At 45.9% G+C, this 16,518-nt stretch overlaps 1 protein-coding gene across 3 annotated transcripts in view; it reads right to left on the bottom strand.

The window, feature by feature from the left end:
- Positions 1-16,518, bottom strand: part of IFT172 (intraflagellar transport 172) — a 33,332-nt gene that overhangs the window by 11,309 nt on the left and 5,505 nt on the right. For 2 of the 3 annotated variants that reach the window (XM_081797030.1, XM_081797032.1), the window contains exons 8-25: positions 16,118-16,332; positions 15,107-15,230; positions 14,616-14,711; positions 13,031-13,192; positions 12,615-12,668; positions 12,265-12,368; positions 11,795-11,880; positions 8,782-8,894; positions 7,775-7,942; positions 4,448-4,584; positions 4,173-4,280; positions 2,748-2,832; positions 2,353-2,445; positions 1,771-1,848; positions 1,296-1,544; positions 1,052-1,130; positions 753-873; positions 433-577 (exon numbers count right to left, since the gene is read on the bottom strand). In XM_081797030.1, coding sequence (XP_081653156.1) covers positions 433-577; positions 753-873; positions 1,052-1,130; positions 1,296-1,544; positions 1,771-1,848; positions 2,353-2,445; positions 2,748-2,832; positions 4,173-4,280; positions 4,448-4,584; positions 7,775-7,942; positions 8,782-8,894; positions 11,795-11,880; positions 12,265-12,368; positions 12,615-12,668; positions 13,031-13,192; positions 14,616-14,711; positions 15,107-15,230; positions 16,118-16,332 — 2,217 coding nt within the window. The remainder of the gene's footprint in view (positions 1-432; positions 578-752; positions 874-1,051; positions 1,131-1,295; positions 1,545-1,770; positions 1,849-2,352; positions 2,446-2,747; positions 2,833-4,172; positions 4,281-4,447; positions 4,585-7,774; positions 7,943-8,781; positions 8,895-11,794; positions 11,881-12,264; positions 12,369-12,614; positions 12,669-13,030; positions 13,193-14,615; positions 14,712-15,106; positions 15,231-16,117; positions 16,333-16,518) is intronic. The other variant, XM_081797031.1, reaches the window with a different exon arrangement.

Genomic DNA, 16,518 nt, shown 5'->3' with positions numbered 1-16,518 from the left:
GAGCAAACCTCAGCCGGGATGGAGGAGAGCCAGGGAGACTGTTAGTCTACAACAGAGAAGGAAAGAGGGCTGTGGTGTCTCACACCTTCCACTGTTTTGGAAAAAAACAAACAAAACACCAGAATGGGGACAATACAATGGCAGTTTAAAAGGACCTTGCATTTCTGCAACACAAGGCAATTCTCTGTTGGAACTCTGATGGAGTTACATAGGAAGAGAGCTGGAGACTGGCTTCATAGATCTGGGAGAGGGGTCTGTGTCACGCTGGTATGAAATAAGGGGAGCAAGCTGCTTTCTTCTCACTCCAGATGGCTGGTGCTGCTGGGCCCCAGAAGGAAGGATTTGGTGAGGGGGCCCCCCACTCCCTGCTCTGGGTTCTCCTCGTTAGCCTGTACTGCGTTGCTTCTGGCTCCAGGAAGGGACTCTCCTCACCTCATACTCCTGCAGAGCTGCATAGTGCTGGGCCACGCGGGGGTAGTATTTGGACGCAGTGCTCTGGTCCTGGAGATCTAATATATAAATGGCTTTCTTCCACTGACGGGCGCCCAGGGCAGCGTCCACCGCCTTAATGGAGCACCTGGCATAGTTGGGAAAGGCATCCGTGTGTGCGCACAAGAGGGGGGGAGACAGAGGCAGGGACACACCTCACGCCTACTCCAACCTGCATTTTGCCATCTCTGTTGTAGGCCTTGGCGCCCTTACTTGCCCCATTACCTTGAACCTCATGCCCAATCTCCTTTGCACCCCTCTACCTGGCTTCAATGTAGTGATTAATGGCTGCATCGAGCTGCTTCTGCTGCACCAGATGATCCCCCCACGCCTCTTCCAGTCTCACCACTTCCACTGGGAATGCCAGTCGAGCCAGCTCCACCGCTGCCAGGGACAGAGAAGGCACTCAGCTAAGACTTCCAGGGATGGGACTCAGGAAAAGTAAGACAGGGAAATGGGGTATGGAAAATAGGTGAGAAGTGGAGGAATGGAGAACTGAGCTGGTCAACCCGAAGAGATGCACAAACAGGTGCAGGGAAGGCTGGGCTGTCGGTGATAGTACCTTTCATGAACGCGCTGCCTTTACAGTAGCACTCCAGGGCCCGCTGTGGGTTTCGAATCTTCTCAAAGAGATCACCTGCCTGTTGACACATAGCACGTGACTACAACGATAGCCCTGCTGCATAAAGAATCGAGGATCAGCCCAGCCACCGGTCCTGGCGGGGCCATGCACTCCAGGCCTCCTCTGGGTAGGAGGGGGCACTGAGTCCTGGCGATGAGGGACAGGAGTGGGAAGCCAGGCCTACCCTTTCATACAGCTCCCCCTTGATAAGGGCTGCAGTGATGTGTTCTACCAGCTCGGTGTCGGCCAGCAGTTCTTCCCGGGCCAGCACCAGTCGAGCAGCTTTGGCAGGGAGCCCAGCTTTGAGGTAGAGGCTGATGGCTGCTAGGCCATCCCCCTGGCTCTCCTGTAGTTCACCGGCTCGCTCCTCTTGCTGTGTGTCCATCAGCCACTGGTAGTAACCCCGGCGCAGCTTCTCCAGGGCCGGGTGCCCCTGGACACGCAATAGAGGCAAGAGAAGTCACATCCCTCCTTCCTGCCCTGCTGCTTCCCAAGCTTCTCCAATCCCACTGTAACAATGGAAAGCCTCCCGGTCTCCAATGTCCTAACTCCCAGCCCCAACCCTGTTCCAGTTCCTATAGCCTCCTTGGTAAGAGGAGGCTTCTGATATTGGTGGAACCGAGCTGTGAGCACCGTGGAGAAGACAGAACTGGTAGTACCTTGGCCTGAGCCACTGCGATACACTCATCCCAACGGTGCAGCTCCTGGTACATGTCCATGGCCTCCTCAACGGCATTCTAGGGGAACCCGGGCAGGGGAAAGAGGGACACCAAGAAGATACAGGAGGATCAGGAATCAGCAGGCTGTCCTCAGCCTCGCTACGATGCCAGCCCATGTGGCCTGAAAGCCTCACCCTTTACTTACACACAAGCAGTGGTGGATTTATTATGAAAGTAGAAGCAGCTTAAGCCTCAGGGCACCTTATCTGCATAGGCCCCTTCCAAGGCATTTTTTCTTAAAGAGGGCTCCTCAAATTGTATAAGCTTCAGGCCCCACAAACCCGGATCTGCCTGTGTGTGCAAGAAGTGCCAGGACAGGCGGGAGTACGGGGGAGGCAGCAGATAATTTATGAAAGAAGGACATAACCGTAAGGACTAATGCAGAAGGGGAAGTAAGGAGTGCCGTTAACTGCATAAACCTTTCCAAGTGCTCTCTCCCAGTGCTCTTTCTTCCCCTCAGTTTGCCTCACTGCCCCTCCCGCCCTGCTTCCCTCTTCAGTCTGGTCCCTCTGCTCCCATCACCTGTTCCAAGAAGATCATTTCAGCCAGCTTGTAGTTCTTCTCCAGCATGGCTAGGCGTGCTCGGACCTGGTAAAAGTCTGTTCCTTCTCCACCCTGTGGGGAGGAAGAAGGTTCTGCTTATTCTGTTGGTGCTGCAGGAGCCATTCTGTCTGTGTGAGCTTAGACAGGAAGGCCACAGAGACGAGGAAGCGAAAAGACTGGAAAGCTGAAAACCTTCATGGGGCTTAGAGGATGAGGTTTGGCAGGCAATTCCAGAGTGGTCTGACTTGAGGATGGAGGTGGGGTGGGCAGAATAGAGCACACGAGCCATGGCTGGAGAGCCAGGGATCACGGGACGGAGCGTGAAGAGAAACCTCAGCTTGAGAGACTGAATAATTCAGGAGGATAATACTTGCATATTCCCGAGACACTTGATCTGCAATCTCATTGGTTTCATGCAGGAATCGAGCTTTTGCTACATGGCCCAAAGCAGAAAAGCACCTAGAGTATGGAAGCAATCATAGTAACAGCAGTATTACTATAGGATCATTGTGAATTCGTTGGCTCAGCAGATATATACTGAGCATCGATTATGCGCCAGGCACTGTTTTTGCCACTAGAGACACAAGGGGATAAGACAGATGAGGGCCTTGCTCTCAGGGGACTTACTTTCTAGTGGAAACAAATAATTAGTAAGCAAACAAAGATATTTCAGAGAATGAAAAGTAAAATAAAATAGTGTGATAGTACATACAGACAGTAATGGAGGGGATTAGTTAAGTTGGTAGTCAGAGAACGCCTATCTGAGGAGCTGACATTTGAGCCAAGACCTAAATACAAGAAAAAGTCAGTTCCACAAGATGGGAAAAAATTATTCCAGGCAGAGGGAATACCGCGTGTAAGGTGCCACGGCAGGAGGGAGTTTGAGATGCTCAAAGGGCCCAAAGGATGCCAGTGTGGCTGGAGACATGGGCAAGTAGGTACCTGGTATATGAAGGAAGCAGAGGCCAAATATCATAGGGCCTTAGGACATGGCAAAGACTATGGATCTTATACTAAGGAGAACAGTAAGCTGCTGGAAGGTTCTGAGCAAAAAAGTGACAATCTAATTTACGGTTTAAAAAATGATCTCAGCCATTATGAGCTGAATGGATGGTAGGGTGTAAGAACAGTATGAGTGAGACTAAGAGGCTTCTGGGACACTGCAGGTAGAGGTGTGGTCTGTTCTAGGGTGGAGACAGTAGGGCTGGGCAGTAAGGGCTTCAGGACATGTGCTGAAGACGCTGGGTCAGGGCCCTAGGACGAGCGGGTCATCTAGCTCTGGGGGCATGGGAAAGGAGGGAGCTGAGGACTCCTGGCAAAACAGCAGCAGTTGACGTTCACTGAGCACTTAGAATCTCCCACTTTCTTCACTGCTCCCACAGTTCCTCTTGACCGCCCTAGGGGGTAAATTCTATTATTACTCCCACTTTAGGGAAGGGAAATCGAGAAACCCCAAGGCTTGGAAAGGTTCACTTAACCTACGGTTATACAAGCTGGTAAATGGAGCCAAGATAACTCAGAGAGTCTGGAGTCCCGAGTTTGTCCTACTAACTATACTCCTATACCACATTCGGAAATACACAACACACAGATTGGGCGGTATGGGTGTTAAAACTCTGAGGGGCACCTACTTACAAGAAAGGGAAGCAAAAACAAGAGAACTCCTATAACCTGGGATGGAAGAATGTTTGGACGGGTTCTAAGACATCTGTTGGCACCGGAGGGGAGCGGTGCCTTAGCACTGGGAGGAGCGGCTGTCCTTTCTAGCTGCCCGGCACCTCAGTTCTGGTCTGCCTCACCTCTCGGCGATGTGGAGCTGCCGTGCCTCGAGCGCCAGTCTGCTCAAGGTTTTCCACATTGCCTCTGTTTCTGGGGTCATTTCCAGAGTCTCCAAGAAGGCTGTGGCCCTGAAGAGAGAAGGAAGGAAAGCAGGAGTCCAGGGTCAGCAGGACGCGGAGGAATACTGGTGATGCGGCCGGGGGCGACGTGGCCAGTTGTCCGGCCCATCCGAGGTCCTCCCGCCTCAGAACCGGACTCTCCCACCACCTCCCGGGGTATCAGCCCAGCCCCTCACCGGCTGTAGTTGCCGTCATCAATGGCTGTTCCAAACTCGATCAGGCCCTCGTCCAGCGTGTAGGCAACCGTAGTCACACCTTCGGTCACCATCACCTCGGTCTTCCCCCCGCCCCGCTCCAGACCTACCACATCGCCCTGTAAAATTTCAATCCCCACCCACCGAATTCCAGGTTAGTGTTTCCATTGACTCCATTGCAGAACAGACCCACCCTTACCCAACCCTAGCGCTCACACACCGGGGGAATTACAGCGGCCCTTGGTTGCCTAACATTTAGTTTCTTTCAAGCAGGTATGAATTCCTTCGCTATGCTAATGTCCTCGGGTTAAAGTACACTCAGAGCTGTGCCGCACTAATGCCTGGAGGTAAAGTGACTATGTATGCATCCACTTCTTCCTGCTTGAGTCCTTCTGTTAAATACAACTTCTACCTGGGACGTACTTTTTAACGCATTCGTTGCTGAGTTCACCTGAAGAAATCACTAGGCATGCTTCCTAGTCTCCCACAGGAGGGAGGGAGGGAGGGAGGGAGGGAAGGAAGGAAGGAAGGAAGGAAGGAAGCTAAAACCTGAGCAGGAAAAAAACAAGAGAGCAAGCAGAAAGGGTACAGTTTCCCTGATGGCAAACAGTAGTGGGCGAATAAATCAGGGATCCTCCGGCAGGATGAGAGGGCGAATCTGAGAATCCGTCAGTCATGAAATCTGGGATCGTCTCTTTAAGAAAGGGAACAAAAGTCATTAATATGCCTGATTCCTGCAGAAGCAAACACTAATCATCTCTGGAGGAAAACATGCCCATGTTAGGCCCTTGAGATTCTAAAAGATTATATTCAATGTAACATGAGCCCCAATTAAAAAAAAAAGTACCAAAATATAAGTTAACCACCATAAAGGAGTAAATACTAACTACAGCACTTTTGGACCTCCAAGGATTTCCAATATTAAAAATAACAGTTATGAAAAAAACAGTTATGGAATATAAAACAAGTGTAAAATGTTTAAAGACCTAAAAGATGGAGTGAAAAATTAAACAAGAGACAAGAGACTATAAAAAATAGCCAGGTTGTACTCACTTTGGCAGCACATTTACTAGAAAATGACCAGGCAGACTGGAGAAAGAACCAAATAAAATTATATGAAAAATTCAATATTTGAAGTGAAAAAAACTCAGTGGGTGGTTTCAATAGCAGATGAGACAATGGTGAAAGCGAACCCCTGACTTGCAAGATGTTTCTTAAGGAATTACCCCGAATGTAGCATGGAGCAAGAAGGAGAAAGGAAGAATAAGAGGTTATAGAGGCACAGAGACAGGACAAGAAATGGAACACATGCCTAATTAGAATTCTGAGGTGAGACTAGAGAGTTCGAGAGAAGCAGCAACATTTGAAGAGCTCATGGCTGAGGAATGACGTGTCCTGGCAGATGCGCCACACACACACACACACACACACACACACACACACACACACATGCATATACACCAAGCACGATAAGTAAAAGGACATTTATATGCAGACATATTGTAGTGAAGCTTCCGAATGCTGAAGAAAAAGAAGACTTTAAAAGCAACAAGACAGGGCACCTGGGTGGCTCAGTTGGGTAAGTGTCTGCCTTAGGCTCTGGTCATGATCCCAGAGTTATGGGACTGAGCCCCACATCCCTCCCTGCTCAGTGGGGAGTCTGCTTCTCCCTCTGCCCCTCCCCCTGCTCCTGCTCTCTCAAATAAATAAAATCTTAAAAAAAAAACAACAAGACAACAGAAGGGGCTGTTAATAAACTCAGAACTAAAGAAGTCAGTCAATGGGACAGTATATGTGAAAGTCTAAGAAAAACTGTCAATCTAGAAATGGGAACGGAGTCCAAGTATCTTTCAAGAACAGGCCAAATAAAAACATTTTCAGATAATTCCATTTCAGTAATTTTCAGAAACTGAGCATTTATCTTTAAAACACTTTCCCTCAAGGAGAAGAAAAATAACTCCAGAGGGAAGATCAGCAATGCAAAAAGAAAAAGTGAACAGAGAAACTGGCACCATGATGGGAAATGTAAACAAATTCTGGCTGTGTATAAGAATAATGTCTCGCTTTGGGGATAACAAAACACTGGACAATAATGGCAAAGGGGACGTAATCAAAGTTAAGGTCCTTGTATCATCTGCCGGGGGATCTGATGCTAAATAACTTGAGACTATTAATTTAAGGAAATGGTAAACTTCAGAGGGTAATCACTATAGGAATCAAATGTATAACTTCCAAAGCAAAAAAGTGAAAAATGGTGTTTTAAAAAAGGACAAAACTCGGGGCGCCTGGGTGGCTCAGATGGTTAAGCGTCTGCCTTCGGCTCAGGTCATGATCCCAGCGTCCTGGGATCGAGCCCCGCATCGGGCTTCCTGCTCAGCGGGGAGCCTGCTTCTCCCTCTCCCTCTGCCTCTCTCCCTGCTCATGCTCTCTCCCTCTCTCTCTCTCTCTGTATCTCTGTGTCTCAAATGAATAAAAAAAAAAAAAAAAAAATCTTAAAAAAGGACAAAACAACCCCCAAACCCAAACTTAATTAGTCTAAAATGAGGTAAGAGAGGAGGAAAAAGAAGAGATATAGAAAAAGGACCAAAAGAAACTATCCTGGGCGCCTGGGTGGCTCAGTTGGTTAAGCGACTGCCTTTGGCTCAGGTCATGATCCTGGAGTCCCTGGATCGAGTCCCGCATCGGGCTCCCTGCTCGGCAGGGAGTCTGCTTCTCCCTCTGACCCTCCCCCCTCTCATGTGCTCTCTGTCTCTCTCATTCTCTCTGTCTCAGATAAATAAATAAAATCTTTAAAAAAAAAAAAAGAAACTATCCTGTGCTCTCTACCCACACCAGTCATCCTACCCTAGCACAGGGGCCTCTCTTGTTTGCATGGGATCCTCCCAGATTTTGGAAGATCACTGGAATGTACGTGATGCCGGCAGGATAGGAGAGTGGCTGATTTTCAGTCTGATAAAAAAGGAGCTCTGAATGGCTTACAACAGAGAATCCACACACAGGAACTGACACAGAACGGCCCCTCCTAGGGGTGCTCTTCCAGATTAAGAGAACTCACTATGACCTGGTGAATTCCCAGGGCCACTGTAACAGACAGGCACGTTCCAAGGACCTAATATAGTGTCAGGAATCTGAACAAGGATGGTTTTGGGACCTAGGCCATTGTGGGGAAGGATCGAAGCTTTACTTGCCAACTCTATCACAGACATGATAGGTGGTGGGACAGAGAAAACCAAATAACCGCTGGAGCTTCCTCAGGGCCCTAACTGATCAGTTTGCCACTTTGTCTGAGGTACCCTGGTGCCGACGTACCCTAATAGAGGACGTGGTGACCCTCTCAGGTGCCTCAATGTTGTACCACACACACAAGCTGTTTCGGTTCTGAGCTACCAGCACATCACTTCCTGGAACCCACTGCACGTAGGAGCAGAAGTTGAGGATCATTGTCTTAGCGCAGCTTTCAATATCATATAGATGTAACTGAAGAAAGAAGAGGTAGACAGCACAATTAGAAGGGGCTATGGGGTGTCTTCTGATCTTGACCATTTCTCTAATGGTGAAATGTGGCCAACTGACCCACCAGTCAGGCAGATGCTGAATTTCAAAGCTTACTAACCATCAACACTTGAAGTTTATGTTGACTCGGTATATCCTGACTCTGGCCAGTAAGAGATGACCAAGTGAGCAAAGAGCTACACCCAGAAATTTAAGTTAGGTGAAGGTCAGACTTTCATCCTTAGAGTAACTCTGGGCCAGAGCTACCAGACTGGATTACAAAAGTAAGGCCACCAGGCACATTAAATGGTCTGGAAATTTGCAGTGTGGCTTTCACATCACAGTGAAAATGAAATGAAAAATCACCAGATAGTCTCTTTGCCCTTGAGGCTGAGCTCTTTGGTGATACCATATTGAGATCAGAGTCAATAAGGGGCTTGGGGGAGACTGTCCTCAGGCCAGCTTTTATGCTGTCAGGTAAGTGTAGCTGAGGAACACTGGAACAGGTGTGGGTAAAGGTCAGCTAGGCATGTGGGGGTGAGGCAGTTTCATGAGGGCAGAGACTTGTGAATAGTAAAAGAGAAATCAGCTCCCAAATTCCCCTCTTGACTCTGGTGCCATCATGATACCATCTCCTTAGAGGTAATACAGGATGGGCTATGACAGCAGACACAGTGTTGATTCTTCTGTGCCTTTTGCTATGTTAAAGGCATAGCACACCAAGAAATTATGTCCTATCCTGCCCCCCCCGCCCCCCCGCAATCTCTGGTAGCAGGTACTAAGTACCACATCCTGTACGGATGACTCAATGGCTAAGGCCTTACACGAAGTTTCCGGTCCCTGAATAGAAGCTTATGCCCAGTTTCATTAAGTTCCAGCCAATCCACACGGCTCTCGTGGCTGATGGTGCCAATGTTGTAGCCACCAATCAGATCCACTACAAAGTAAAGGAGACAGGGTTAAGGAGACAGATTCCACATAATCATATATAGGCCACGAGGCCGGCTGCCCAAGTCTTGCCTTCAATCATATGTTGGGCTCAGTCTAGAGTATGAGGAATACGACATAATTCTGCTAAGATGCTTACAATACTAGACTTCTACTAAAACTGTAGAGGTTTTGTTTAACTCTCTAGTTAACTCAAAAGGTCTAGGTCCATCAAGAAATGTGATTCCTCTCTGGGACTCTTGGGGTTGTCTCATAGCAGGTCAGAACAGATCAGAGCAACTGGCTTCCGTTACTCACGAAATCCTCTGGAAGGCAGCACTGAGCACATTAAGGAAGAGCCCCAATTCCAGCACACCCCTGAGAGAAAGCTGATGGATGAAATGACCTTGATGAACATATCTGCTCCAAGAAGTTACCTGCACTTTGAGTGCCTATGACGTCAGAGCACGAGGGGCAAACAGTGGAGAAAGCACACAGACCAAACAGGAGGAACCTCTGACTAAAGTTAGGCTGAGTGTGCTGAGGATGTGTATTTCAGATTGGTGTGAATTTTGTTGAAAATATAAGATATGCTCACACTTAGACCACTTTGGATTGGCTAGGATGCTTTCAGGGAGTCTCTTGAACACAGCCCATTCACAACTCTCATTTGTATACGTTACCAATGCGCAATGTCCTACCTTTGTCATACGTGTTGAAGCTAAAGACCAAACGCCAGCTAATGTCTACAACTGGGAAGACCAACTTAAAAATGAAATTTCCTTTAATTAAAAAGCAAAATGATAAAGCCATGTTTTAATGTCCCAAATTATAAGTAGAATCATAGAATACTAGAACTGTGGGGACCCTATTTCTGTGAACACCCTGAAATTATATACGAAAGTATATGTTTATGTATTTTCTTCTGGGATATGATCTATGATTTTAATTAGATATTGAAAGGGGCCGGTAACCAAAAAAGGTTAAGAGAAGAATTCTGTCATTTTATATACTATTGAAGATGAGCCCTATGGAGTGTAGTGACTTGTCCAAAGTCTCACAGCTCATTATTGCCACTGGAGCATGGGCCACCAGACTATATTATTTCCATTACAGACACTTACATTTCTGAGCTCAGCAATCTGATATGAAATATAAAACTCATGAAATGTAAAAGTAACCTAAGAATAGACCCATATGTATTTGGAAACTTGATTGATAAGAGGTGACATTACAAATTAGTGAGCACAGAATGGATTTCCAATAAGTTGTTAAATACGGAAAAAAATTAAATATGATCCATACCCACATTATGCACAAAAATTCCAGATAAAAAGCAAACTTTAAAAATATTAAGATATAAGAGGGAGTAGGAAACTTTTTCTTTTTTTAAAGTTTTATTTATTTAAGTAATCTCTACACCCAACTTGGGGCTCAAACTCATGACCCTGAGATCAAGAGTCGCATGCTCCTCTGACTGAGCCAGCCAGGTGCCCCAGGGAAACTTCTTAAATGAGACCTCAAAAATCACAAACTATTACTTAAAAAGTGATTAAATGAACTACATTAAAATTAAAAATGTCTGAACACTAAAAGAGGCTGAGACAAAATATCCGCAATACAAATGACCATCAAAGGCTAGATACACACATACAGAGAACTCCTTCAAGTCAATAAGGAAAAGACAGCCTGATTTTAAAAATAGGCAAGGGATAAGAACTGGCAATAAGCAGCAGAAGAAATCCAAGCGGCCAATAAACAAATGAACAAACAAAAACTAATATGATGAGATATTATTTCACATACGTCAGAGTGAGCCAAATTATGAAGTCAAGCAATTTCAAGTATTGCAGAGGATGCAGAACACTGGGACCTCTAACTGCTGGTGGGAATGTAAATTGGTACAATCTCTTTGGAGAGTAATTTGGAAATATTTAGTGAAATTGCAGATGTACCTCTTCTATGATTCAGCAGTTCCACTCTAGGTATAAACCTTAGAGAACCGAAACACTGGAAACAGTGAAAAACCAACAACTTAAACGTCCCTCAGTAAGAGGAGAGATAAAAGATCCAAAGTAAATATATGAAAGGTCAGGACATGATAGAACTAGGTATGAATATGCAACTAATAATAATATTATTAATAGCTAACATTTATTAAATGCTTATTATGTGCCAGACATTAGTCTAAGTGCTTTACATATAAGGTAGGTACTATTTTTATCCCCATTTTGTGGATGAGGGAATTGAGATACAGAAAGGTTAAGACACTTACCTAAGACCACACGGGTATAATTACAGAAGTTGGGAGGTTTGACTCCAGACCCTTGTTCTTAACAAGCTACACTATACGGATATACTATTCTCTATACTTTGTAGGGAATACTATGCTATTCTATATACATTTTTCTCTGCTTGAAACATTTCATGATACAGAGTTAACTATTAATATATAAAATAAGATTTATTTATTTACGTGAACACTTGTGAAATTCAAATAAAGTTTGTCATCAGTGGCTACTAATGACAAACTCTACAGAAAATAAGTCCCCTCTCGGTTCAAATAGTCCATTATCCTATGAAGTCTAAACAGGAAAATTCATAAATTTACTAATGGTTCCTCTCTACAATTCACAATTTCCAGCCCCAAGATACATGCCCAGAGAACACAAATAATTATATGGACAGGCCGATATATGTAACAGTGTATCTGTATCTGTATCTACATAGCCAGATGCAGACTCGCACACACGGATTTGAACACTTCACACATCCTCTGTAAGAGCAGGGTCACACATTTACCTGGTGCCTCTCGGATTCCTGGATTCTCCACCATACACAATCCTGTGACATGGAAGCGTACTATAAACATCTGTTTTGTTATCAGAATTATGAGAGAGTCTTACTCACCTATAGCAATAGTCTTAATATCAACAAGATAAGCCAATTTCTTATTGTCTTCCATTCCTCGTTGACACCTCTCATTAATACGGACACTGAAACATGAAGGGTGAGGTAAGGCAGAATGAGCTTGGGCCATTGAGATGTTTATCAAGGGCCCTGAAGTACCATATGGGATGAGGTTTTTAGATTAATCTTGAGGATACAGGAGTTAGAAGTTAAAAAGGAATTCTTTGGGGTTTCAAAAATTTAGAGAACCAGGCGCCTGGGTGGCTCAGTTGGTTAAGCGACTGCCTTTGGCTCAGGTCATGATCCTGGAGTCCCTGGATCGAGTCCCGCATCGGGCCCCCTGCTCAGCAGGGAGTCTGCTTCTCCCTCTGACCCTCCCCCCTCTCATGTGCTCTCTCTCATTCTCTCTCTCTCAAATAAATAAATAAAAAATCTTTAAAAAAAAAATTTAGAGAACCTTGTTGGGTTACCTGATGAGGTGGGGGTTCATGAATTCAGTACGTACAGAACCCAGGGTATCATTACTCCCATATTCCACCAGGGTTAGCTCTCCAGCATTGAAGATCATGCACACCTGGGGATGAATGGAACTGTCACGTGGTGGGAAGTTTGCATGAAGAAAGAGACCAACAGTAGCAAATGGAGGTGTCCTGTCAGTGCAAAGTGACTCTCACTTTTCTCTTTATTCTGTTCCTGTGCCTATCTCACTCTCCCTTCTTTATCTGCTCTCTCCTCAACCCCTTGCCACTTGCCATCCTTCCAACATAGGAGCTAGAAGGAGGCTTACTGAGATGATGATGGTTAATCAAGCTCTACTCACATTTTCATTTTCAAAGAAATACTTCTCATTGCCACCAGATCCCTGCCAAGCTACCTGAAAGGAGGGAGAAGACATAAGGAACAATGTGGATAAGTATCCAAGACAACGCTGAAAGAAGGACAGGGTAGGAGGCAGAGAGATTGACTTTAGGAAGGCCTTGATGTTGCACAAAAGAGGTGCTACGTCAGATTCTGCCCTAGGTTTCTAGGTTTCTGAGAGATGGTGTAAAAACAGTCCAACAGTGGGGGTTCACATTCCAGGATTCTAAACCTCTGGGGTCTCACTCCCAGGTCCACCAACTCCCCAACACCAGCATGTTAGAGCTTTCCTCAGAGATCTTCCCCCTAGGGACCTGGCTCCCCTGAAGTAGCAACTCAAGATGCTCCATTCCCCCCCACCCCATCTGTGGTTCCTACCTCACTAAGGCGATTAGTGTTCAGGTCCCCCAGCAGCAGCGTGTCTGATGTGTGGGCCACCAGGTAACGTTCCTTTCCCAGGATTTTCACCTCTTCCACTTCATAGCCATAGTGTGACTTGAGTACCACTCGGGTCCCCGATGACAGGTTCTTCACAATCACCTTGATAAGGTACAAGTCTGAGCTCCCCGAGGTTTTCCCCAACCCAAAAGAGGGGTGAACATGCTGTGCCCCCTGCCCACCTCCACAGTGTTAAACAAAGCTAATATCTTGTTTCCTCACCTAGCCTAGGCTATTGTTGGTAAAAATGACACCTCACATTCACATAGTGCTTTACTATTTATGAAATGCTTTCAAAGATGATCTCTTTCAATGCGCATAATACATAATACATATGGGGTAAAACCACTTTCTTTACATTCCTATACCTCTTGTGAAAATCTTTGTGATGACTTTAACCATGGTGTACTATACTGTCATTTCATATACCTGTCTCCTTAGCTAGAATGATCTTCTTGATTAAGGGACAATATAAAACAGATAATTATCTTTGTGTTCTCAATACCTAACAGTGCTCATGCATAGAGAATGGACAGAAAATGAAAGAATGGGGTGCCTGGCTGGCTCAGTCAGAGAAGCATGCAACTCTTGATGTCAGTTGTGGGTTTGAGCCCCACGTTGGGTGTAGAGATTACTTAAAAATAAAATCTTAAAAAAAAGAGGGGGTGCCTGGGTAGCTCAGTTGGTTAAGCATCTGCCTTCGGTTCAGGTCATGATCTTAGGGTCCTGGGATCGAGCCCCAGGTTGAGCCCCACTTCCGAGTATACTCCCTCCCCTTTTGCCCCTCCCTCCGCTCCTGCACGTGTGTTCTCTCTCAAATAGGTAAACAAAATCTGAAAAAAAGACAAAAAGAAAGAATGAAGGGACCAATGAATAATAAATAAATGGAAGGAAAAGAGGACAGAGGTAGATAAAAGAGAAAAGTGGGCTCAGGAACTAAGAAATTACCTTGCAATGTCATACACAGTGAGTTCAGAGGCCCTAAAGCAATGTTATGCACCCGCGTAATCCTAAACTCCCCAGTTGACAGCATATAGGTAGTAAAGTTTTTTCTGTTTTGCTTGTTTTTGTTTTTTGTTTTGTTTTGTTTTAGAGAGGGACAGGGATATGGGTTGGGGCAGAGGGAGAGGGAGAGAGAGTATCTTAAGCAGGCTCCACACCCAGTGCAGAGCCCTACGTGGGGCTTGATCTCACAAGCCTGATCATGACCTGCGCTGAAATCAAGAGTCCAGCGCTTAACTGACTGAACCACCTAGGCGCCCCAGGTAGTGAAGTTTTAAACCAGGACGTTGTAAGTGGCGATCTCTGTACCCTTTAAGTCTGGTGTTTAAATTTTTTCTTACAATAAGCTGGAAGTGCTACAGCAGGAAAGTTGCCAAAGAGTTGCCCAATACACTCTGTTCTCCAGAACAGCTCTGCCAGGGGCTAAATTTGACACTGTGGCTGTGTCCACAAGGTAGGAAAGCATCACAAGGATGAATGAGCGCTGGCAAGATCTTGGCGCAGCAGGCTATCAGCTGCTTACCTGGCTAGGTCCCACATATGTCAACTCAAACTTATTCTTGTAAATGCTCCTCCGGAGGCAGCAGTCAAACTGTTCCACTCCACCACAGAGTGTGCCCTAGGAGGGAAAGCGACAGCATAAAAGGTAACAGGCATGGGGAGGATATCTAGAGACACCCTCAAAACCTCGGTTCTAGAATCTAGAGAAGAGTTGGCAGTAAAAGGGCTGGCAGTTTTGGGAAGTACCAGATGGAAAGAGGTGGCAATCACAGGACTCAAGGATAGTGATGGGATGAAAGGGAGAAATCAGCCCTGCCTACAGAATTCTTTGTCTCTTTCGGCTTCCAATAAAGTGCGAATTTCTCTTTCCTGCCTTTAACGTCGTATTTTTAGGTTGGAGTCAAAAGGGAAGAGACACTCTAGTTTCAGGGGACAGTGCTTTAGGATAAGGCTGGATTTTTCCTAGTTTGGAGAAAGTCACCCATGCAGAAAGGAATTACTAGTAAAACACACCGCACAGAGTCGTGAGCCGTCCCGTTTCCAGGCCAAGGCAGTGACGGTGTATAAGTTGGCAATCTCCTTGGGCTTTGCCTCTTCCCAGATGCTTCTTCGAGGGCTCCAGTTGAGCACCCTAAGTCTGAAATTAAGTAGGTGGCTTTTAGAAGAGATGGAGGCTGAGCAAAAGAGTGGAAATGGGTGGGGAACTGAAGGCAATGAGTTTTGCTGTATTAGAGAAGAAAGGAAGTAAAAGAGAACACACAACCTAGGGAATCTCATAGGAGAGGACAAAAAGATTCAAAGGAAGGAAGTTGGAAAAATCAAGCCAAAAGTAAAATGGGGTGAGAGTGATGGGAGTGGAGAAAACAAAAGGAGATCATGACTGGTGAGAAAAATGAGCTGTTAGCAATAGAGAAATAAGGAAAAAGAAAAATGGTAGAAAACAGAGAAAAAGGAAGGAAGAGACCCACATGAGATTGAAGGGGATATAAGGACAGGGCTGACAAAGCTGACATGAGGGGACCTGGGTCCTAGCTGTTTATTTACTGTTCCATCATCTATCCATCCCTCCATTCATCCATTCATTCACCAAACACTTAAGCATATATTATGTACTACATGTTACTTTAGGCAATGGAGATTAAAACAAAATGAACAGGCCCTCTTCTCAAGGGTGTTTCCATTTAGCCAGATAGCTATAAAAACCAAAGTGTAATATAATGTGACAAACACTAAGCCAGTGGTCTGAAAAGAAGCAATGGTAATACAAAGAGAGTGGAGATGAATTCCACTGTGGAGTCCCAGGGAGAGGCATGGAGACACAAAATCCTGGTGCATTCTGGAATTGCCAGAGTGCCAATGGATGGTGGGAGCAGGAAAAGGGAAGTGTGTGAATTAAAACCTGAGGATCTCTTTCAACATATACGTGCTTCTCATCCAGTCTCCTACTCTGCTTGAGATTAACTGGGCTACAGCAGAGTGTACACAGGGAAAGTAGGCAGAAGATGCACGTGGAGAGGGACCCACCTGTCATAACTTCCCAACACAACAGACTGGCCCCCAGGACTTGCGGCAGCTGTGGTGAACTCCCGCTCCTGAGGGTCACGGCTGTAATCAAAAGTTTGTAGCACATGGCCTTCCTTTCCATAGGCCACAATTCTCCGATCACAGCCTGCAGCCACAATGCTGTTGGTTGCCCAAGCCAAGGCATAGGGTGGGCATGGGTGGTTAACCAACTTCCCCTAAGACAGAATAGAGGGTTTCAATCACTCTGACTCTGACACCTCCAGCCCGGAATTTCTCCTTTCTAGCCCCTGACACACTCACTCTGACCATCCTACTCTCTATAAATCGTCCTCCCAACATCTTCCCACCCCAACACATCCTAATCTGGAGGACTTCACAAACTGTCTTTCTGTTTTATACTC

The sequence above is a fragment of the Leptonychotes weddellii genome, chromosome 10 (assembly GCF_054177405.1).
Source record: "Leptonychotes weddellii isolate Sample4059 chromosome 10, ASM5417740v2, whole genome shotgun sequence".
Taxonomy (NCBI): domain Eukaryota; kingdom Metazoa; phylum Chordata; class Mammalia; order Carnivora; family Phocidae; genus Leptonychotes; species Leptonychotes weddellii.
This window is presented reverse-complemented; position numbering and strand designations above follow the sequence as displayed.